The sequence below is a fragment of the Salmo salar genome, chromosome ssa11, assembly GCF_905237065.1.
Source record: "Salmo salar chromosome ssa11, Ssal_v3.1, whole genome shotgun sequence".
In the NCBI taxonomy this organism is placed as follows: Eukaryota; Metazoa; Chordata; class Actinopteri; order Salmoniformes; family Salmonidae; genus Salmo; species Salmo salar.
The window spans coordinates 35066594-35091537 of NC_059452.1; the positions used below are offsets into that span (position 1 = coordinate 35066594).

The 24944-nt window shown below is 43.3% G+C and overlaps 1 protein-coding gene across 1 annotated transcript in view; it reads right to left on the minus strand.

Moving 5' to 3' along the window:
- Positions 1–24944, minus strand: part of LOC106587688 (cell surface glycoprotein 1) — a 29422-nt gene that overhangs the window by 335 nt on the left and 4143 nt on the right. The window contains exons 2-8 of the mRNA XM_045689430.1: positions 16570–16725; positions 15107–15229; positions 7407–7511; positions 7023–7121; positions 6320–6655; positions 5926–6018; positions 1–5824 (exon numbers count right to left, since the gene is read on the minus strand). The exon at positions 1–5824 is cut by the window's left edge and continues 335 nt beyond it. Coding sequence (XP_045545386.1) covers positions 4118–5824; positions 5926–6018; positions 6320–6655; positions 7023–7121; positions 7407–7511; positions 15107–15229; positions 16570–16725 — 2619 coding nt within the window. The 3' untranslated portion in view covers positions 1–4117. The remainder of the gene's footprint in view (positions 5825–5925; positions 6019–6319; positions 6656–7022; positions 7122–7406; positions 7512–15106; positions 15230–16569; positions 16726–24944) is intronic.

A 24944-nucleotide genomic window follows, 5' to 3' on the forward strand; every position in this document is an offset into this window, starting at 1 on the left:
TGACATAGTATCTACTGTTAGACCTAATAGTACAACTTTAAACTTTAAAAATATAAAACAAATCATGTTTACATATTTTACTTCCTAAAGTCTTGGACAAGGCATTATCATCCTTTTGTAAAGGACAAATGTTAGGTAGGAACCACATTTGAGTTCCCATCAAAATGAATCATATCCTTCTGTTTCAATTGGTCAATACCCAATACCCTCAAACCAATGAAGCAGACCAAGGTTAAACCTAATGCTAAGATAAAATAAGAAAATACTTGACAAAGCATTAAGATTTCATAGCCTTAAAAGCCCCTTTAAAACAAAATGGATGCCACTAACTGTCTAATACCACGGTCCTTCAATACCACTTAGCTTCTAAGTCTTAGTCTGTTTTAGCACATAGCAACACCTTGGAGTGCATTTCAGTGTGATACAAATTATCTGGTCTCTGACTAAAGAGAGATCTAAAGAAGAGAGGAGATCAGTCAGGAAGTGGCTAGTTCCTGTGTGCCCTATTTATAAGCCAAGTGAACGGGCCTGCTTTCAAGAGCACAGGGTAGATACAACACAACATTACTGGGGCTAGGTGAGAGTAGATACAACACAACATTACTGGGGCTAGGTGAGAGTAGATACAACACAACATTACTGGGGCAAGGTGAGAGTAGATACAACACAACATTACTGGGGCTAGGTGAGAGTAGATACAACACAACATTACTGGGGCTAGGTGAGAGTAGATACAACACAACATTACTGGGGCTAGGTGAGAGTAGATACAACACAACATTACTGGGGCTAGGTGAGAGTAGATACAACACAACATTACTGGGGCAAGGTGAGAGTAGATACAACACAACATTACTGGGGCTAGGTGAGAGTAGATACAACACAACATTACTGGGGCTAGGTGAGAGTAGATACAACACAACATTACTGGGGCAAGGTGAGAGTAGATACAACACAACATTACTGGGGCTAGGTGAGAGTAGATACAACACAACATTACTGGGGCTAGGTGAGAGTAGATACAACACAACATTACTGGGGCTAGGTGAGAGTAGATACAACACAACATTACTGGAGCAAGGTGAGAGTAGATACAACACAACATTACTGGGGCTAGGTGAGAGTAGATACAACACAACATTACTGGGGCTAGGTGAGAGTAGATACAACACAACATTACTGGGGCTAGGTGAGAGTAGATACAACACAACATTACTGGGGCTAGGTGAGAGTAGATACAACACAACATTACTGGGGCAAGGTGAGAGTAGATACAACACAACATTACTGGGGCAAGGTGAGAGTAGATACAACACAACATTACTGGGGCTAGGTGAGAGTAGATACAACACAACATTACTGGGGCTAGGTGAGAGTAGATACAACACAACATTACTGGGGCTAGGTGAGAGTAGATACAACACAACATTACTGGGGCAAGGTGAGAGTAGATACAACACAACATTACTGGGGCTAGGTGAGAGTAGATACAACACAACATTACTGGGGCTAGGTGAGAGTAGATACAACACAACATTACTGGGGCAAGGTGAGAGTAGATACAACACAACATTACTGGGGCTAGGTGAGAGTAGATACAACACAACATTACTGGGGCTAGGTGAGAGTAGATACAACACAACATTACTGGGGCTAGGTGAGAGTAGATACAACACAACATTACTGGAGCAAGGTGAGAGTAGATACAACACAACATTACTGGGGCTAGGTGAGAGTAGATACAACACAACATTACTGGGGCTAGGTGAGAGTAGATACAACACAACATTACTGGGGCTAGGTGAGAGTAGATACAACACAACATTACTGGGGCTAGGTGAGAGTAGATACAACACAACATTACTGGGGCAAGGTGAGAGTAGATACAACACAACATTACTGGGGCAAGGTGAGAGTAGATACAACACAACATTACTGGGGCTAGGTGAGAGTAGGCATCATAGGTTCTGTACTCACTTTTACAGTAGCTCAGTAATCATACCGCCTACACTCTTAGAAAAAAGGGTTCCAAAAGGGTTCTTCGGCTGTCCCATAGGATAACTCTTTCTTGTTCCAGGTAGAACTCTTTGGGTTCTTCTGGGGAAAGGGTTCTACATGGAACCCAGTAGGGTTCTACCTGGAATCAAAAGGGTTCTTTCTGGAACCAAAAAGGGTTATTCAAAGTGTTCTATTGGGACAGCCGAAGAACCCTTTTACGTTCTAGATTTTTTTCTAAGAGTGTAGTTCCTGTTTTTGCAATGTGCAGTCTGAAACCTTTTGTGAAATGTTATATAAACCTAGCCTGCATAGGTATTTGCCAAAACAGAGTTAAGGGCACATTTGCTATGCATTTGGATCTGGTGAAAAGTTTGCACCTGTTTTTATTGGATGAAACACCAAAGCTAAAACAGCAAACTGTCTTCATTTATACTTGATAAATGGTTCACTTTCAGAACCTTTATTCTTACCTTTTCATTTAACCTTTTATGTCCAATTCCCTATGGTAAACTTACTGTGCAATCTTGATACCTGATGCAAAGTGCAAATGTTGAATAAATGGGGTCCTTAGCGGTCAGAAGAAGGGAGGCTTGTAAAATAGGTGTGGTGTCAAATTTGATGTACATCCTGCCATTGAGATTTGGACTGGCAGAGCTTGTCTCAGACATTTTATAAAAGCCCTGAATATTCTTTTAACACTTGGAAAGTAGTTATTCAAGACAAATAACTTCTCAAGAAAATTATATTTTCATGAACTACATAAACACAACCCACCTCATACACGATTACTTCAACTACATAAACACAACCCACCTCATACACGATTACTTCAACTACATAAACACAACCCACCTCATACACGATTACTTCAACTACATAACACAACCCATCTCATACACGATTACTTCAACTACATAAACACAACCCACCTCATACACGATTACTTCAACTACATAAACACAACCCACCTCATACACGATTACTTCAACTACATAACACAACCCACCTCATACACGATTACTTCAACTACATAAACACAACCCACCTCATACACGATTACTTCAACTACATAACACAACCCACCTCATACACGATTACTTCAACTACATAAACACAACCCACCTCATACACGATTACTTCAACTACATAACACAACCCACCTCATACACGATTACTTCAACTACATAACCCAACCCACCTCATACACGATTACTTCAACTACATAAACACAACCCACCTCATACACGATTACTTCAACTACATAACACAACCCACCTCATACACGATTACTTCAACTACATAAACACAACCCACCTCATACACGATTACTTCAACTACATAAACACAACCCACCTCATACACGATTACTTCAACTACATAAACACAACCCACCTCATACACGATTACTTCAACTACATAAACACAACCCACCTCATACACGATTACTTCAACTACATAACACAACCCACCTCATACACGATTACTTCAACTGCATAAACACAACCCACCTCATACACGATTACTTCAACTACATAAACACAACCCACCTCATACACGATTACTTCAACTACATAAACACAACCCACCTCATACACGATTACTTCAACTACATAACCCAACCCACCTCATACACGATTACTTCAACTACATAACACAACCCACCTCATACACGATTACTTCAAATGTCATCATGGTTTGATTGGCAAGGAGGACTACAGAGGAAACCAATCTGTATCCATTCAAAATGTGGATTACAAAAAGTTGCAGGCACTTCCGACATCCCCTAAGACTTACTTACTTTTGTAACATCCTTAAACGTATCATTAAAAAGTTTGATCGGCGGTTGTAAGTATTCAAGTAAATATCCTTGGGAAAGTGATGATGATCAATGTGGAATGTAAAAAAAACAAATTTAAGTACAAAAAGTACAATCAACCTTCATTTGCATGAGAAAAGTGAAAGTGGAAAAAATTGCACTTAGCTAAATCTCAGCAGAACACTTGCATAAATATGCTGCATAATCAGCCAGAATAAGAAAACACCTGTCGTCCTTCCAAGCTACTACTTTCCATCACCATTAACCAATACATTTTCCCTACTTCTCCTTCATATTTAACAATCACCAGCTGTTTCTCTTGGCAGTATTCTCAGAATGTTTTGAGTCTTTCATACGCTTGGCCTGCCTGAGGAACTGGTCTGCTTTCCTCAGCTTCTCCATGGCTCTGGCTAGCAGCTCCTCCGGCGACCTGTCCTCCAGGCCATCGCCCCCCGCTAGGGCCGAGTTCTGCCCAACCTCGGTGCTCCCTTTAGGGACAACGCTCCCCAGGAGCTCCCCTGTATTTTCCAGCTCCATGGCCAGTTCATTTTCAAGGTCTGTTAAGTCTTGAGGACCCACGGTGGCCTTTGTCCCGGCCACGTCTGTGATTCGCTGTTTCACGTTTTCACCCAATGAGGCCTCAGAGAGGAGATCCCCCAAAGAGGTGGACATGAGCTTGGCTAAGGGTTTGAAGGGGATGGGGGGACAATGGGAGGCCTGACTGACCCTCACCTGGAGGAAGGTGGAGTGTAGGCCAGAGGGATTGTCCTGGGGGGTCTGGGTCGTAGAAGGGGAGTCCTCCACAGTGCTGAGTCCCAAGCTGTCGGGGGTCTCCGTGTCTCCGTCTTGACTCTCGTCCATCAGCGCGTCCAGGCCAGCTTGGCTGCCCATTAGGGCAGCGGTGGAGGCCGCCAAAGTGTCCCTGCTCTCTGACCATTCTTCGTCGACATCGATGTCCGAGTGTTGGCCACTGTCGACTGACTTTTCCTCCTCACGCTCACTCTTCTTTTCCGGGGAGAGGTGGCAGGACACGGGGCTGGAGCAGGAGCTGTCTGGCTCAGGGTCACTCAGAGAGAGAACTACGACTGGGAACTCAGACTTAGTCTCAACGACCACAGGAACTTTCAGGGCCTCTGTTTCTTCAGTCGGACTGGTTGTGGTCAGCGCGGCTGGTGTTGGTGAAGTGATAGAGTTGAGTTTCTCTCCTGGTGTGGTGGTGATGTTCTTGGTTTTGTCTGTCGCTTGGTTCTTAGGTTCGCTTACGTGGACGTCTTGAGCCACCACCACTGCTTTGGGAGGAGGGAGGACGACGGGCTTCTTCTTTGTGGGAGGTCCGGGAGGGCCAGGGCTCTTTTTGATTGGCTCCGGTGTCTGAACTGACGGCGTTACTGTGAGTTGGGAAGACTTCATTGTCTGAGGTTCTTCATTGGGTGATATATCCACTCCACCACTAGGGGCAGACTCTTGTTCTTGAGCCATGGGCTCGGCAACTTTCTGCGTCTCTTCTTCTATGGTGGTGGTGGCGACCTCTGGGTGGTCAGTCACAGAGGGTTCAACTTTGACCTCTAGGGGGGTCATGGGTGTTGTAAGCTGCGAGGAAGAAGACTCCTCCTCATCCTCAGCCCCCTCAGGGATACTGCTTTGTTGAACGTCAGATGCAATCGTTTCAGAACCCTCTTCCTCCTTCTCCTCTACCTCATCCTCTTCACCTTTCTCCCTCCTCCCACTAGCCTCCTCTGTACCCTCCTGCACGGCTGTCTGAGTGGGCTTTTTGTCTTTGGATGGTGGGGTGGGCGGCCTGTGTTCCTGGCTGGTTTGGGAGGCCTCGGCCAGGTTGTCTGTGGAGCCGCCGATGGGTTTGCCGGGAGGGGTGGGCGGTGGTGCTGACTCGACCCCAGCCTCGAAGCACTGCTCTGGGCTGCCCTCGGGGCTGGTGTTCCTGGGGGGTTGGTCTCCGGCTGGAGCAGCGGGCTTGGCCTCTTTGGAGGGCGGCATGGGCGTCTTCAGGACCTTCAAATCAAATGTTATTTACTTAATATGTTTCATATGGTTGTTACAACACATTGTAAAATACATGGAAAGAAGACGGTAAAACAACAAATGATATGCACCTTTTTCTCAGGGCTGGTCTCCCCAGGTGGTTGGTCCTCGGCAGACACTGTGGGCTTGGCCTCTTTGGAGGGCGGCATAGGAGGCTTCATGACCTGGACAAAAGAATAACAATGGTTATGTGAACATATATCATATGACAAGTGTGTGTGTTTGTGTGTGCGTGCACGTGTGTTCACCACAGACGTGTGTGTGGATGCGTTTGTACATGCGTACCACAGGAGGTTGGTGGCACCTTAATTGGGGAGGACGGGCTCGTGGTAATAACTGGAGTGGAATAAGTGGAATGGTATCAAATACATCCATTATTATGAGCCGTCCTCCCCTCAGCAGCCTCCACTGATACGCATGTGCATGTGAAACAGAATATGTACTATACTGTTTTAAAAATGCTACCTTTTTCTCTGGGCTTCTGTCAGTGCTAGTCTCATCAGGGAGTTGGTCCCCTGCAGAAGCAGCAGCCGTCTCGGCCTCTTTGGAGGGCGGCATGGGGGGCTTCAGGACCTTCTGGGGACTGGGCTCTGTTTCAGACGGCAGACCGTCAGGGCTCTGGGTGGTCTGACACTCCTCTGGGGCCTCGCTGGGTTTGGACGTGGGGGGCATGGGGGGCTTCACAGCCTTTTTGGGAGTCTCAGTGGTGTCTGTGGTGATGTGGTGTGTCCCGTTGGGGATGCTGGCGTCCACCGCGTCCAGGTCATGCCGGAGAATGCCGTCTGATGAGACGTTGGCAACCTGGAAGATGAGGGGAGGGGTTTAAGAGACATCTTATTCCAATGAATTCTATAAACACATAATACAACATGATGCATTTAGCAGCATCACACACTAAGCACTATGTTGTAGAGCACACACACACACACACACTGGCACTAAGTTGTAGATCACACACACACACTGGCACTAAGCACTATGTTGTAGATCACACACACACACACTGGCACTAAGCACTATGTTGTAGATCACACACACACACACACACACACACACACACACACACACACACACACACACACACACACACACACACACACACACACACACACACACACACACACACTCACGCACTAAGCACTATGTTGCAGATCAAACACACACACACCTCTTTCATGTGTATCCTGGTTGGTGGTCTTCTGTTACGGTTTCCTTTCGGCCTTGTGCGTGTCGCATGCTCCAACTGACTGGTCTCATCTACCTTCACCTGGGAAAACAACAATTCAGAAAAAGAGAAAATAGGGGAAAGGTTTGATATTGGAGCAATGGTACACGAGTGTTGAACACTTTCAACCACTGGTTTCTAGGGGTTCCAAACATGTCTTGTCCCTGGGATTGTAATAAAGATAGTGCTTATACTAGCCTGGTCCCAGATCATGTTTGGAATGAACATAGGAGTTGGCAAGACAACACAAACCGATCTGGGACCAGGCTATGCTTATACCACACTGGTTACGAAACATGCCTTTTAGCATTAAGGAAAACACTTCACCTCGTCAAATATCTTATTCTTTGCTCTGTTGATGCCGTCACTAAAGGCCTTAATCCAAGCCTCCTTCTCCTCCAGGTTCTGAGCCTGGAACTTGACATCATGGACCTGGGAACCAGGAGAACACAGAGCTTAGAACATTAGAACAAAGGCACAGAACCTGGAGAGCTGTCAATCATTCCTTAATGACTATTAAACCTAGAATCAAAAGAAAACACTGCCACTCTAACCAAGGTGCTGTAATCAAACAGCCAAAGCCAAAGAATGTATGTTAATTGTGCCTTTTAGTTCTCTGCCAAAACAACTTGGATTCCACCACAGCCGTAATAATTACAAACAGGGAATTATGAATACATTGCTGAGTGCCAACTTAGAATAGCGCTGGAGATAACTACATAATCCAATACTACAGAATTCCTATCAAACATTTTCAACAGAGAATTCTTGCTGTCAAATAAATGTCAAAACCAGGAAAGAGGAAAAAACAGAGCGATAATGATGACACACTGAGTCATCTACAAAACCACTGTTCAAAACTAGGGCCAGGATGGAGAATAGAATTTAGATTAAGGATCAGAAAGGTCTGAATCTACAAAACCACTGTACAAAACAGTCCCACAGTGGAGTTAAGAAACTAGGGCCAGGATGGGGAATAGAAAAGAATTGAGATTACGTATCAGAAAGGTCTGAATCTAAGAAACCACTGTACAAAACTGCAGAGTTAAGAAACTATAGGCCCAGGGTGGAGAATAGAATAGATTAGAAAATAATCAAATATGTAAGAATAGGACAGAAAGGACATATATTCTATTCTATTCAGAGCACTGAGTACAACAGATTAGAGCAAGAAACTAAAAGCTCTGTCTTGGTGGCAGTTCTGGGACATGCACTGGCTGAACTAGTCTGAAGACCATCTTTGTTCCTTTCGACATACCTTCTACTTAGGCCAAGCCAGAGAGCTAAACAGGGTTACCAGGGACGGAGCGCAGGGGCAGCCAAGTAGCTCTTAACATCCTGGTCAAACCCTCTCTGTCCATTCACACTGAACGACAACAGCGCTAAACTACAAATAGAAGCTAAACTACAGATGCTAAACTACAAATAGCTTTTAAAGCGCCATAAAACAGCTGTGTAAATGCAATGCATCACAGAACATGCAAATATCCACAGCTTTGAGCAGAAATGATGACAAATGTTTTACATAGACGTTTCTTTGTTAGTGTTTGTGGACTTTGGAGTCTGTATTACAGGGGTGTCTGTTGTGAATGTTAAATAGGTTTCTACTTTCTACGGGCCAAACGCTGACTGTTGTTCCATCCAGGCCATGGAACCAAGCACATATAAAGTATTTGAAAGTATTTCAAATAGAATTTGAACCCAGGTCTGGTTCCATCCGCTCAGCATTGAGCTCTCTGCTGTTTCAGGTGACCCGACGACCAGACAGAGACAGAAATAAAACAAATGCGCGGAAAGCCCTTTGGTTTGTCTTGAGAGTGCTAGGGCCAGCACAACCAACTGCTTACTTCACACAATTATCCCTGATAAAGACCTCCTCTGTAAAGAAACCAAAACCAAACAGGAAACTAGAGTGCACAAAAACAATAAGTAGGCTGCATCCTGGAATATGTTGATTTAAGAAACACAAATACTACAGTTTCTCCCGGAACAGTGTGTGTGTGTGTGTGTGTGTGTGTGTGTGTGTGTGTGTGTGTGTGTGTGTGTGTGTGTGTGTGTGTGTGTGTGTGTGTGTGTGTGTGTGTGTGTGTGTGTGTGTGTGTGTGTGTGTGTGGGGGGGGGGCATTGGGAGAAATATTTCGCACCATAACAACAAATATGTCAAACCATAGCAAGTATGATTAGTAACGCGTCTCCGTAGTTGTATTATCTTCAGGGTTCCCCACTGATTAAATCCTCCAGCGACATAATGAACGTTCACAGATGTTTACTTTTGTCCCTCCTTCTGTTTGTTTTATAAAAACTTTATTTATACAGCCTATTGTTCAAGTGGTGTGCTTGGTGTTCATGAAGGACGTGTGGCATCCGGTGTCTTGCTAGGGCCCAGTATATGTAAGAACTGTCTAGTGATGCTTAACAACGTCTATCAAGCCTCCAAAACCAAGCCCAGCAGTATTACATGTAGATGTTCTCTATTGTTTGGTGGAGTGTGGGACTTTCTCTATTTTATCAAGTTTATTATGTTTATTTGCACCCTGCTGACATTTTGGAGTGCATGTCAGATATATTGATATCAGATACAGACCAACAGAGCCTGACTCTAGGAAGTGCAGTGCCTGTCAAAACCCAGTTTAAAGTCAGTTCCAGAGAACCACAGAGAACCTGACATGTTCAGTGTTAAATGGAAGTGTACAGGCCAGCATATAGTTCAACTTCAAACGTCTTTCCAAGCTGTTGAGGGCTGCTGCATTAAAATAAAGCTGTGAGCTAAGCAGTGTGACTCACGCTCCTCTCCTGCCTGGTCACTGTATTTAGGAGGGGAAAAAGTGACACACACACGCACACGCGCACACGCACACGCACACACACACACACACACACACCTCCCTTCCTCTGACATCTGCTCAAGTCGTGGCGTTGGCCAACTCTCCAGTGTCCTCATTTGTTAGTAATACATTCTATTTCACCACTTTGGAATCTTCCACATTTCTTGAGACTTTTTCCACTGTCCTTGATCTGGGCCAAGGGGACCTCAGCTCCACCTCCACATTCATACATTCCTAAATGCTTTCAATATGAAATAGGCCTTTTGAGGACATGAAAATGAAAAAGGTTAACTTCACAGAAGAGATTTGAGACAGTCTCTTTTAAATAACAATCTGAAGACTGGATTTTGAGACTATCAGAGAAACACCATAGAAATACAAACCCATTCACACTGTGACTGTGAACAGTTATCAATCAACAGTTACCCTCCTGTATCAGTCCATCTATACCCTCCTGTATCAGTCCATCCATACCCTCCTGCATCAGTCCATCCATCCCCTCCTGCATCAGTCCATCTATCCCCTCCTGTATCAGTCCATCCATTCCCTCCTGCATCAGTCCATCCATCCCCTCCTGCATCAGTCCATCCATCCCCTCCTGCATCAGTCCATCCATCCCCTCCTGTATCAGTCCATCCATTCCCTCCTGTATCAGTCCATCTATACCCTCCTGTATCAGTCCATCCATACCCTCCTGCATCAGTCCATCCATCCCCTCCTGCATCAGTCCATCCATCCTCTCCTGTATCAGTCCATCCATTCCCTCCTGCATCAGTCCATCCATTCTCTCCTGCATCAGTCCATCCATTCTCTCCTGTATCAGTCCATCCATTCTCTCCTGTATCAGTCCATCCATCCCCTCCTGTATCAGTCCATCCATTCCCTTACCATCTGAAATCTTCAACTCTCAAATTCAGGGGTTATGATGAAGATTGACCCAGAACTCTGTGTGTGTGTGTGTGTGTGTGTGTGTGTGTGTGTGTGTGTGTGTGTGTATTAGAGGTCGGCCGATTATCAGAATGGCCGATTAATTAGGGCCGATTTCAAGTTTTCATAACAATCGGAAATCTGTATTTTTGGACGCCGATTTGGCCGATTTTTTTATTTTATTTTTTATTTTTTTACACCTTTATTTAACTAGGCAAGTCAATTAAGAACACATTCTTATTTTCAATGACGGCCTAGGAACAGTGGGTTAACTGCCTTGTTCGGGGCAGAACGACAGATTTTTACCATGTCAGCTCGGGGATTCAATCATGCAACCTTATGGTTAACTAGTCCAATGCTCCAACCACCTGCTTTACATTGCACTCCACGAGGAGCCTGCCTGTTACGCAAATGCAGTAAGAAGCCAAGGTAAGTTGCTAGCTAGCATTAAACTTATCATATAAAAAACAATCAATCAATCATAATCACTAGTTAACGACACATGGTTGATGATATTACTAGTTGATCTAGCCTGTCCTGCGTTGCATATAATCGCTTAGGTACACGTTGGGTACCTAACCATAAACATCAATGCCTTTCTTAAAATCAATACACAAGTATATATTTTTAAACCTGCATATTTAGTTAATATTGCCTGCTAACATGAATTTCTTTTAACTAGGGAAAATGTGTCACTTCTCTTGCAACAGAGTCAGGGTATATGCAGCAGTTTGGGCCGCCTGGCTCGTTGCGAACTGTGAAGACTATTTCTTCCTAACAAAGACAGCCGACTTCGCCAAACGGGGGATGATTTAACAAAAGCGCATTTAATGAAAAAAGCATAATCGTTGCACGACTGTACCTAACCATAAACATCAATGCCTTTCTTAAAATCAATACACAGAAGTGTATATTTTTAAACCTGCATATTTAGCTAAAAGAAATCCAGGTTAGCAGGCAATATTAACCAGGTGAAATTGTGTCACTTCTCTTGCGTTCATTGCACGCAGAGTCAGGGTATATGCAACAGTTTGGGCCGCCTGGCTCGTTGCGAACTAATTTGCCTGAATTTTACGTAATTATAACATTACATTGAAGGTTGTGCAATGTAACAGGAATATTTAGACTTAGGGATGCCACCCATTAGATAAAATACGGAACGGTTCCGTATTTCACTGAAAGGAAAAACTTTTTGTTTTCGAGATGATAGTTTCTGGATTCGACCATATTAATGACCTAAGGCTCGTATTTCTGTGTGTTTATTATATTATAATTAAGTCTATGATTTGATAGAGCAGTCTGACTGAGCGGTAGTAGGCAGCAGCAGGCTCGTAAGCATTCATTCAAACAGCACTTTCATGCGTTTTGCCAGCAGCTCGTCGCTGTACTTCAAGCATTGCGCTGTTTATGACTTCAAGCCTATCAACCCTCGAGATTAGGCTGGTGTAACCGATGTGAAATGGCTAGCTAGTTAGCCAGGTGCGCGCTAATAGCGTTTCAAATGTCACTCACTCTGAGACTTGGAGTAGTTGTTCCCCTTGCTCTGCATGGGTAACGCTGCTTCGAAGGGTTGCTGTTGTCGATGGGTTCCTGGTTCGAGCCCAGGTAGGAGCGAGGAGAGGGACGGAAGCTATACTGTTACACTGGCAACACTAAAGTGCCTATAAGAACATCCAATAGGTATATGAAATACAAATCATATAGAGAGAAATAGTCCTATAATTCCTATAATAACTACAACCTAAAACTTCTTACCTGGGAATATTGAAGACTCATGTTAAAAGGAACCACCAGCTTTCATATGTTCTCATGTTCTGAGCAAGGAACTTAAACGTTAGCTTTCTTACATGGCACATATTGCACTTTTACTTTCTTCTCCAACACTTTGTTTTTGCATTATTTAAACCAAATTGAACATGTTTCATTATTTATTTGAGGCTAAATTGATTTTATTGATGTATTATATTAAGTTAAAATAAGTGTTCATACAGTATTGTTGTAATTGTCATTATTACAAATAGAAAACATTTTAAAAAATCAGCCGATTAATCGGTATCGGCTTTTTTTTGGTCCTCCAATAATTGGTATCGGCGTTGAAAACCATAATCGGTCTCTAGTGTGTATGTGTGATAGGTACTGGAGCTTAGACGGACCGTCTCATAACCACACAGTCAGTAACCCATAGGAGGGACTGGGGCTTTAACCCATAGGAGGGACTGGGGCTTTAACCCAAAGGAGGGACTGGGGCTTTAATCCAGAGGAGGGACTGGGGCTTTAATCCAGAGGAGGGACTGGGGCTTTAACCCAGAGGAGGGACTGGGGCTTTAACCCAGAGGAGGGACTGGGGCTTTAACCCAGAGGAGGGACTGGGGCTTTAAACCTGAGGAAGGACTGGGGCTTTAACCCAGAGGAGGGACTGGGGCTTGAACCCATAGGAGGGACTGGGGCTTTAACCCAGAGGAGGGACTGGGGCTTTAACCCATAACAGATGCTGGATCTGATCCATTTCCTCTGGTGATGGAGAGTTGAGGCCTGCATAACAACCAGGTCTGGTTTAGCAATACACCCCTGTCATCGCTCATGGATTGTGACTATAGTAAGAACAAGGTTGGGGTCAATTCCATTTCAATTTAGTCTCATTACTTTTGTATTGTGGACAATTGGAATGAAGTAGGATTTTCCATTTACTTCCTGAATTTAAATGGAATTGACCTGAACCCAGCTGTTTAGCATGTTTGCCTTGAAACCAGAAGGTTGTGAGATTGATAGTAAATGGCTCTTTACCCCTGCGTCTATGGGTTCTTTACGCCACAGACAGACGAACAGACAGACAGACAGACAGACAGACAGACAGACAGACAGACAGACAGACAGACAGACAGACAGACAGACAGACAGACAGACAGACAGACAGACAGACAGGCACACACAGACAGACAGACAGACAGACAGACAGACAGACAGACAGACAGACAGACAGACAGACAGACAGACAGACAGACAGACAGACAGACAGACAGACAGACAGACAGACAGACAGACAGACAGACAGACAGACAGACAGACAGACAGACATTCTTCAAAGACAACCTCTTCTATGGCCGGCCTGTTAGCATACTGCATCCACCTCTGTGAAGCCTCAAGGCCTTGAAAGCCCATAATTACACTAGCTCTGGCCGCTTTGATAATCACTGAGCAGTAGTGCCACACATATTTGCAGTCTCAGAGAGAGAAAGACCAAACCTGCTGACTTCAAGGGTAAGAGTTTGTCACCTTTCCAAGCGAGAAAATTGTTCATAGGTTTTAAACTTTAACATTTCAGAATCTACAGTTTAGTGTCTAAAGTTTAGTTGAGTGAATGAGCCCAAAGCTTTATACACACTGAAGACAAGCTGGAGACTATCTGAGAAAGATATTGAATGAAGGGTCTTAGTTATGTGATACTTTAGTCCAGACCAGTTTGTCAGTTTCTTTCATACCATGGAGCAGCAAGCTTTGGACCAACTCTGACCTGGAACACCTCCTGATTTTATTTCTATTTGACCTCCACTCCCACTTTTCAGAGGTCAACTTGACCTCCTGAATTAAAACAATCACTTGAGAATTGACTAAATCTCTGACTATCTGACTGACCGGTCAGCATTCTCCCATGAGCCAGCACCGGTCTACAGACCGGAGGTTGAGAAACACTTTGTCTGGACAACTGACCGTCCAACTCAGTTCATTTTCCCAGATCGCTCTCCTTTGTGTCCGTTGAGAAATAGCTCAAGACAAGCCTTGCTGATGATGATATCACTATGTGACGGCATATGTCTTCTGAGTTTCAACCATAGAATGTGAGTTAGTAGAACAGACATTTCCATTCAAATTGACATTTGGAATGTTTGAATAATTGATGCATTGCACATGTATGAGGAGCTTTGTCCGGTTGAACAATTTCTCATTCTATGGTTTTCTCTTCACATAGGCCGACATTACATATGGCTGTTTAATTTACAGTAATGCTCCTGACATAATTGAACCTCTGGAAGTAGACCTGGGTTTTAGCTGTGCTTGATTGAGCTTTCCTGGAACAATGGAAACAATGGAACATTCCCAAAATTGCAAACCCCGCTCATCTGGCATTCAAGGCTGGTTTTCGATCAAACTCTTAACGTTTTTGAAAGAAAACAAATAATATTTGAACCCAGGTTTGTCAAACAGACAGACCTTTTGATTCAGAGATTCAGAGACATGTCTCTCTGCTCGCTTACAAGGTTGTCAAATAATGCTCACCTTATTCCCTGATTTGGCCGCTCGTATCAACACCAGTCTATTCTTCTTCGTGAAGGCGCTCCTCAACTCGTGGCACTTATCGTAGTTTTCCAGGTCCACTTTCTCCAAGTAGGTCGCAACGTCCTGCACCAAAGAGGCAGAACGTTGTTTACGTTAAAGGGCAAATTGCACCTTTAATTAACTGACGTTCTATTCCAGAAGAACGTGTGTGTGTGTGTGTGTGTGTGTGTGTGTTTAATGTTTATAAAGCTGCCAGGTGGAAATTGAAGGACTACTGAGTGTTTATGAAAATAGTTATTAAAAGTGAGAGAGACCAGTACATCATCTGACAGACATGCATAAAATGCATTGATACAGGATATCATCTGACAGACATGCATAAAATGCATTGATACAGGATATCATCTGACAGACATGCATAAAATGCATTGATACTGGATATCATCTGACAGACATGCATAAAATGCATTGATACAGGATATCATCTGACAGACATGCAATAAAATGCATTAATACTGGATATCATCTGACAGACATGCATAAAATACATTGATACACGATATCATCTGACAGACATGCAAATGCATTGATATAGGATATCATCTGACAGACATGCATAAAATGCATTGATACAGGATATCATCTGACAGACATGCATAAAATGCATTGATATAGGATATCATCTGACAGACATGCATAAAATGCATTGATATAGGATATCTGACAGACATGCATAAAATGCATTGATATAGGATATCATCTGACAGACATGCATAAAATGCATTGATATAGGATATCATCTGACAGACATGCATAAAATGCATTGATATAGGATATCTGACAGACATGCATAAAATGCATTGATATAGGATATCTGACAGACATGCATAAAATGCATTGATACAGGATATCATCTGACAGACATGCAATAAAATGCATTGATACAGGATAACATTATGAATGTAGTAACATCACAACATTCATTTCAGCAAATGTTGCTTTCTGTTTAATATTATTGTTCTAAAGTGTCATTTTCACTGAGTTAGTAGTGTCCTGCAGAGTTGGGGTCAATTCTATTTCAATTCAGTCAAGTCAGCAAGTTAACTGAAATTCCAATTCTAATACTATTTTTCTAATTGCCTTTCAAGAATTTTGCTAGGACTGTCTGGGAGTGTTCTGAGTGAGGAGGGGAAAACTGAACATTTTCTGTTATTGGCAGTGAGGTTTGGAACTCTCCTTCTTATTGGTCTATTAACTCATTTACCACCTGGTGAAGTCACCAGGCAGGCCAAAACTCCATCCCACCTAAACAGGCTGACATTTCAGGCGGTCTTTTCAAACAGTCATTATCCTAATTTCACAGTATTATTCCAACCTCATAGTGTGGAAATATATCTTAAACACAGGAACATCTAGTTTTTGACTGCACTGGGCCTTTAATAGTTTATTGAAATGTAGCGTACCTCATTCTCGTACACCACAAGCTCTGTCCTCTCCACCTGGATGTAGCGGTCCTTATAGCTGGCCAGGAACCTGCCTGAGGCCTTTTTCACCCAACCGGCCTTCCATGTGGACCTGGTGGGGTCCTCGTTGGGCCTGGTGGGGTCCTCTTTCACTTCCTGGGAGGACAACAGCGGAAGGAAATCAGAGTTGCACCCACAGCAAACTTTTACTCGGGGCTATGTCTCAATAGTCTTTCCTCTTTCCCTTCATCATCACTTACAGGTGAGTGAGAGGGCAAAGTGTGTTTCCATTATGTAGGCTATGGTTATAGTATTTCCTGTATGGTATGGTTCTGGTATGGTCTGTTCATAATATCAGTGGTTGTTTAGGAAAGGAGACACAGAGGGAGAGCAAGTCATAAGGATTGGAACGTGGCCTAATTAAACCTAAAATGTGTCTAGTTAGTTTTAGAGCATGTTTCTCTTCATACTCTTGCTAAATGTCTTGTGCTGTGTCTGGCTCAATACGAAGTGACTTTGTATGCGTATTGTAAACGCTTGAAACCTGACTTCTCAATAGGCTCCGCTGTGGCACTGCAGAGAGCTGTGAAACTCAGTAAGCCCAAGGGCCCTGCAAGCTGTAGGGGAACTGACACTATAGTGGTTAACGATGACACTTGAGGCTTGTGGAGCTAAGTTAACACTCTTATTTAGTAACAGTTCATTTCATTTTTACAGTCCCGCTACCTCTTCCTCCACTGCTGCTCTGTTTCTCACCTCAGAAAAACACTTATTTCTAGGCAGTTCGCTCTTTTCTCTCTCTGCTCTCAGGTGTCTTTTCTTAGTATCACATTTCAGCGTACTATCAGTTTCCTATTCTGTACACTGAGGTCAAGTAAGGAGGCCATCTTTTGTCTTTCTGTCTACATTGAGTGGGGCATGTGTATTACATCAAATTACATTACTCCATTTGGGTAAAGATACACTTAAATGTAAAAAACAGCACCATAAAAATCAACATGCAGGAAGTATGTATAAAGTATTGTAAAAGTAGAACTTGTTCCAAGCGGCAGAAAGAAAAACATCTCCATGATAAAATATGATTTATTTACATCTCAAAACATTTGAAGTTAGGAAATGAAATACAAAAGTGAAATGATCAAATCAGAAGGGGTTCTTTGAGTTGTGTTATTCTGAAAAGACTTCCCAGGGTCCGGTTTCCCAAAAGCATCTTAAGGCTAAGTTCATGGTTAGAACCTTCGTAGGAGAATCATTAAATCTTCCAGCTGATCCCAAAACCATCGTTATTAATGTTGCACTTGAAAAAAACGCTCGCAATCTAATGCCTGCCTCAGAACAGCTAAGATGCTTTTCTGCCCTCCCGCGTCACTTTATACACAGAAGATCCCTGCTAAACATAGAATCACAGGGTTTATCCTCCTCTCTATGACGCTGATGACTTCAGAACAAAGTTGACTACAAATACAAAGTTGCCCATGTATAAATATGTGGTTTTCGATGATGGGTTTATAGGATAGCTAGCAACTTGTAAAAAATGACCCATTCGTATAAGTCAGTAGTATTTTAATAGTATGTAAAAATGATGTTTATGACTGTTGCCGTTTTAGTTTATTCATTGATAATTATTAGGTGGAGGTCGCTAGCTACAGTATAGCCTAGCTTTTAGCTAGCTGTCTAGCTGCTCTGTAAAATAGCTTGACTTGCTAGAAAATTATGGAAACAAGTTGAGGAAAAAGTAACTAAACTAAACATGTTTTATTATCAACTGAAACAATATGTTTCTCCTGTCTTGAATGAAAAGGTCATATTTTGCAATCTTCCAAAATAAATGTGATCTCTGCCGAGAGACTAGGCTCTCCTCCATCTTGTCTTGCATTGGTTGTGAAACCCTATGCTCTCCGTCCAGTAGCAGAATGAGCTTGCATGAAGATGACGTACGGCGCAATGAAATACGTCACAATGTAAATGGGGCATCGGTATCGACAAATGCCTCAACGACGCACTTAGCAAACGTTCTCTCTGATTGGTGTTTTGGGAAATGTATGTTACATCTTCAGCCATTGTAGGAAATATGCATTGTTAAAACACTTGTAAGCCTAAGTTCCATCACTATCGGGAAACCGGACAGATCTGAAGCAGAATGCCAGGGTTCTGTTCATAAGGGCACACAACAAAAATGTTGTAAAATGTTTTGCAACGGAAAACAAAAAAAGAGCCAGGTATTCCATCCCTGTTTCATTCCGTTTTCTTCCATTTCGTGCTTAATGATACCAGTCCAGACCAGTGTATTGAGACCTGAGAAAGCTGACTATCGTTCCAGAGGATTACTGTAGAGTAGCTGCAGCACAATGTCTTTCTATCACAATGCCTTTCTATGCTACTCAGTTACTACAAAACATAGTATGAAACTTCCAGCACTGAAAAAGAGTGGATTGCGTTTGTAATATTAACCAATGAAGAAACAACAATGTAAAACAAAAGCTCACAGCACTATCTACCTCAAACTCCTTTAGGAGACACTGTGCAGCAAATTGACTGGTCCTCTTTTATTACAAAATAAAACACAAACAACTGCAGGTGCCTGTCTAAAATTTCCAGGCACTCCGAATCTATTGGAGGAAATTCCACAGGATGTATTTTTAAAGGGTCATCGAGCTGTTTTTCCACTTTCACTGCGACAGCACTGGGAAGAGTGGCTCCGCTTTGCACACAGAGGAAAGGTACAGCTGTGAGGAGAGGAAAGGCCTAGAGAGAGAGGGGGAGTGACACAGAGAGGTTAAAGGAGTTAGAAAGAGATGAAGGGAGAAGGTTAGAGGTGATAGAGGAATGAATGAGGAAGAGAGAGAGAAAGAGGGAGGGAAATACAGAGATGTCGAGAGAGAGGGAGAAAGAGAGAGAGAAAAAGAGAGACAGATAAAAGGCAGTCATTAGTCTTCCACAGTGCATTGTACAGAAAACAGAGACATGAGAGAGAGGGGACATGGCATGCATCGCTGTCTCTAAGTGAAAGAGGAAAGCACTGATTGGCCTTTGTCTCTCTGACACACACACACACACACACACACACTGAAGGCCAGGCCAGGGGAAAGTGGAACACATCACAGTGTACTGTACAATGCCTGACAGTACAGCTCACCCCTGCCAATAATGCTTGGTGTGGTGCTGGATACATCTACACTCTTAGAAAAAGGATTCCAAAATTGTTCTTCGGCTGTCCTCATAGAAGCCTTTTTGGTTCCAGGTAGAACCCTTTTCGGTTCCAGGTAGAACTATTTTGGGTTTCATGTAGAACCCTCTCTGTAAAGGGTTGTATATGGCATTCAAAGGGGTTCTAACTGGAACCAAAAATGGTTCTTCAAAGGGTTCTCCTATGGGGACAGCCGAAGAACCATTTTAGGTTCTAGATAGCACTTTTTTTCCTAAGAGTGTACATTACAGAAGAGATGTTTTACACTACAGCACAGTTGGCTTGACTCTGTGTCTTCCATTATGCAGCTTAACATTGGCTAGCATAGTTAGCTAAAGTGAGCAAATGCTGTTAGGTGCAACAGTTTAATGGACTCACGTCATACAACATTGTGGCATGTGGCAACATTAGCCATGTTGGCTAGTTAACCAAACTCAACATGCTGGTAAAAGTGCAACAGTTGCCCTGAGTCTCTGTTTCCTTGATTGTGCAGTTATCATTGTGGCAAGTGGCAACAATAGCCATGTTGGCTTGTTATCCCAACTGAGCTTACTGGTTGGAGGCTCACAGAGCTCTGTGGTGTCGGCCATTGTTGCAAGCAACTTTAGCAGTATTAGCTAGTTTGCCAAGCTGAACATGCCAGAAGGTGTAACAGCGCCAAACATGGATCTGCTTTTAGCTTTACCACATATTGACTCCCACAGGAAGAGATGCTTGGTTAATCAGTGGACATCCCAAAATGACATCTGATAATGACTATCGTATGCTAGCATGTAAGTGTGTAACATTATGAAGTTGAAGTTTACACAGGTTTGTGCCTCTCTGAGGATTTTTGAAATAAGACAAGCAAATACACATTTAATATAAAACTGTATTGGGCCAAGCTTTGTTATTGTGTCATAAATGGATGTCTTTCTTCCAAATTCGCATTTCACATGAGAAAACCTAACCCAAAAACCAAGCCCAAGCCAAACCCAAAAGCTCCTTTTTCTTATGCCTTTGCAATATCTGATTCACTTTACAACTCTCTCAATAACCATCCCAAATGGGCCGAGGCCGAGCCCTCATTTCAAGGCCTTAAAAAAGGCACACCTTAGCCGACATGTGTTCCTTATAAAGTCTTAAACAGGGAGGAGAAGGCTCCATCTGGGATGAATTGAGTTCCATGCTGACCTGCCCTGCTTGAACTCACCACACGTCCTAATCAACATCATCTGAGTTAACAAGGTCTCCCTATCCACTGGTTGACTTAGCTAGCTATTAGGGGAAGGGTGAGAGAGGAGAGAAGACACCTTAGTTTCCTTTGAGAGAGTGGGGAAGAGGGGAAGTGTGAGAGAGGAGAGAAGACACCTTAGTTTCCTTTGAGAGAGTGGGGAAGAGGGGAAGGGTGAGAGAGGAGAGAAGACACCTTAGTTTCCTTTGAGAGAGTGGGGAAGAGGGGAAGGGTGAGAGAGGAGAGAAGACACCTTAGTTTCCTTTGAGAGAGTGGGGAAGAGGGGGAGTGGGAGAGAGGAGAGAAGACACCTTAGTTTCCTTTAAGAGAGTGGGGAAGAGGGGAAGTGGGAGAGAGGAGAAGACACCTTAGTTTCCTTTGAGAGAGTGGGGAAGAGGGGAAGGGTGAGAGAGGAGAGAAGACACCTTAGTTTCCTTTGAGAGAGTGGGGAAGAGGGGAAGTGGGAGAGAGGAGAGAAGACACCTTAGTTTCCTTTGAGAGAGTGGGGAAGAGGGGAAGGGTGAGAGAGGAGAGAAGACACCTTAGTTTCCTTTGAGAGAGTGGGGAAGAGGGGAAGGGTGAGAGAGGAGAGAAGACACCTTAGTTTCCTTTGAGAGAGTGGGGAAGAGGGGAAGGGTGAGAGAGGAGAGAAGACACCTTAGTTTCCTTTGAGAGAGTGGGGAAGAGGGGAAGGGTGAGAGAGGAGAGAAGACACCTTAGTTTCCTTTGAGAGAGTGGGGAAGAGGGGAAGTGTGAGAGAGGAGAGAAGACACCTTAGTTTCCTTTGAGAGAGTGGGGAAGAGGGGAAGGGTGAGAGAGGAGAGAAGACACCTTAGTTTCCTTTGAGAGAGTGGGGAAGAGGGGAAGTGGGAGAGGTGTACTTTAACTATTTGCACATCATTACAACACTGTATATAGACATAATATGACATTTGACAATGTATTTATTCATTTGGAACTTTTGTGAGTGTAATGTTTACTGTTCATTTTATTTGTATTGTTTATTTAACTTTTGTTTATCTATTTCACTTGCTTTGGCAATGAAAACATATGTTTCCAGTGTCAATAAAACCCCTTAAATTGAATTGAGAGAGAGGGGGAGAGGTGAGAGAGCGGGGTAGAGGTGAGAGAGGGGGGAGAGGTGAGAGAGTGGGGAGAGGTGAGAGAGGGGGGAGAGGTGAGAGGGAGTGGAATGGGAGAGATGTAGAGCTCTCAAAAACACTTACAAACAAGAGGAAGTCCCAAAGAAATACCCTCTTACACACACACACACACACACACACACACACACACACACACACACACACACACACACACACACACACACACACACACACACACACACACACACACACACACCAACAACACCATCAGAGTTTCAGAGGGAACTCAGTCACACACACTGACACACACACAACCATTGTGCAGCACAAGTCCAAATGCTGGGAAACGACGGTCAGAAATGGACAATTGTGCAGCACAGGGCTGAGCGGTGGTCAAAGAGGGTTAATTGTTTTCCTCACATAATGTGCAAGTCTGTTTCCTCAGAATCCAATGTGGTCCGGCAGGCTGACACACACCATGGCCATGCTTCCAGGCCATTCAGCAACAGCAGAACGTGACTGACAATTACAGAAGAAGGGTAAAGTGAGGGGTTGAGAAAAACAGACGGAGAAAGAGTCAGAGATAGAAAGATAGACTGAAGCGAGAGGATGAGGGGAGAGGGGAGGGGAGGAGGGAGGGGTCAGTGACAGAGTGCTAAAACAGATGTGTATAACAGGCAGCTAGACAGGCAGTGGCCTTCACTGAGCCGCCAGACAATGTCCAGTCACACCGGTGTATATAAACCCGGCCCACGAGGTATGGCCTGTCAACCTATTGCTCACACTCACTGTGACTCAGAGGACTTGAATGAAGTTGCCCATAGACACTGATCCGAGGACAGTTTTGAGTTTTTAACCCTAATGATTAAGGTGAAATGTGTGGGTAGGGTAAGCTGATCCTAGATCTGCTATAGGAAACGTCTACCAAGAGAGACTGCACAGACACACAGCTGAACCCTTTCTGCCAGTCCTACTCTTTCATTTACCAATTAAGATCACACTAGTATAGCTACATATAGGGCATTCAGTGTGGTTAGTCCAGCTGTTCATATAGTTATACTAATGTGAAAACATTGTGATAGCTGACTTTTTTTTTTCTTTTTTTATTTATTTTTTGTATTTTTTGTATTTTTTTATTTTTTTTGATTGCCTCTCGGGGCTAGTTTCCAGGCCTAGTCCAGGACTAACAGGTCAGTTTCCATTAAACTGGCCCTTGGTCTTTACAATAAACCTTTGTAAACAAACCATGTATATCTTGAACATATGGTTAACACTATAAGTAATTCTTATGGACTGTTAGTCTTGGAATTCATAGTCCATCTGAATATGAGAGTGGTTCCATTTCTCCAGCCTCATCCCTCAGTTTACCAAACCAAGTGGCAGGGTCAGGCTGGTCAAATTACAGGTTGTACCTTTAACACTTCTGGGGGTGTTGTGTTAATATTTCATGTTTATGAACGTGCCCTGATTTGTTATGGGACTGCCAGGCACCCCTGTAGTATAAACCTTGACTGCATGGTGGTCCTTATCTCACCGGTGCACTCTGGTTAATTATGTAAGACTACACTAACACTACACTAACACTACACTAATGCCACACTAACACCACACTAACACTACACTAATACTACACTAATACTGCACTAATACTGCACTAACACTACACTAATACTACACGAATGCTACACTAACACTACACTAATACTGCACTAATACTACACGCATGCTACACTAATACTACACTAATACTACACTAACACTGCACTGATACTACACTAACACTACACTAATACTACACTAACACTACACTAATATTACACTAACACTGCACTAACACTACACTAACACTACACTAATATTACACTAATATTACACAACACTAATACTACACTAACAATACACTAACACTACACTAATATTACACCAATACTACACCAACACTACACTAATATTACACCAATACTACACTAACACTACACTAATACTACACTAATATTACACTAACACTACACCAATAATACACTAACACTAGACTAATACGACACTAACACTACACTAACACCACATTAATACTACACTAACACTACACTAATACTACACTAGCACTACACTAACACTACACTAATACTACACTACTGTAATAGGATAGTGCTGCTAAGGGCTAAACCTCTGTGTGCAAGGGGTCTTCTGAGGTCACTAAGAACATTTTCTTTTAAACTCAATTGTTTCACGTCAATTGTGATACAGTTGTTTAAATCAATGTTTATGTAGCTGAGAGAAGCTCCTAGAAGAACCATACCTGGCTGGGTATAGTACTTTTTTTGACCATGAATTTACATTCCATAGTACTTCATCTCCCGTGACTCTGCATGTAGACTGAGAGAATCTGCCAGGACTGACTGGGATGCGGTTGATAACAGCAGCATTAGTTCCGTTTTGGGGGTTTTGTCACTGGTTATTTGGACGTATCATGATTGGGTGAATTCGGTGCTTAAACCGCTTCGTCTTGAGTGCTTCATGCCTGTGCCCGCATGGGGTGGGGGGGTGGGGGCTTTGGCTGAGAGTTTCTTGTTGCAAGGTGGAGACTTCGTTTCTGCCAGAACTCTCAATTTGTAGGAACACAGAAGTTAACCATGCAGCTGACTTCTGGGTTAACAGAGATAATAGGCTACTCTGACAAGAGCTTCACTGCATCGCGAGCGCACACGCATGTGTGTGTGTGTGTGTGTGTATGCATTTGCACCAGCGTGTGTTAGCGGTCGACCGATTATGATTTTTCCATGCCGATGCCGATACCAATTATTGGAGAGCCAAAAACCCCGCTGCCGATTAATCGGCCGATCTTTTCCCCCCCTTTTTTGTAATAATGACA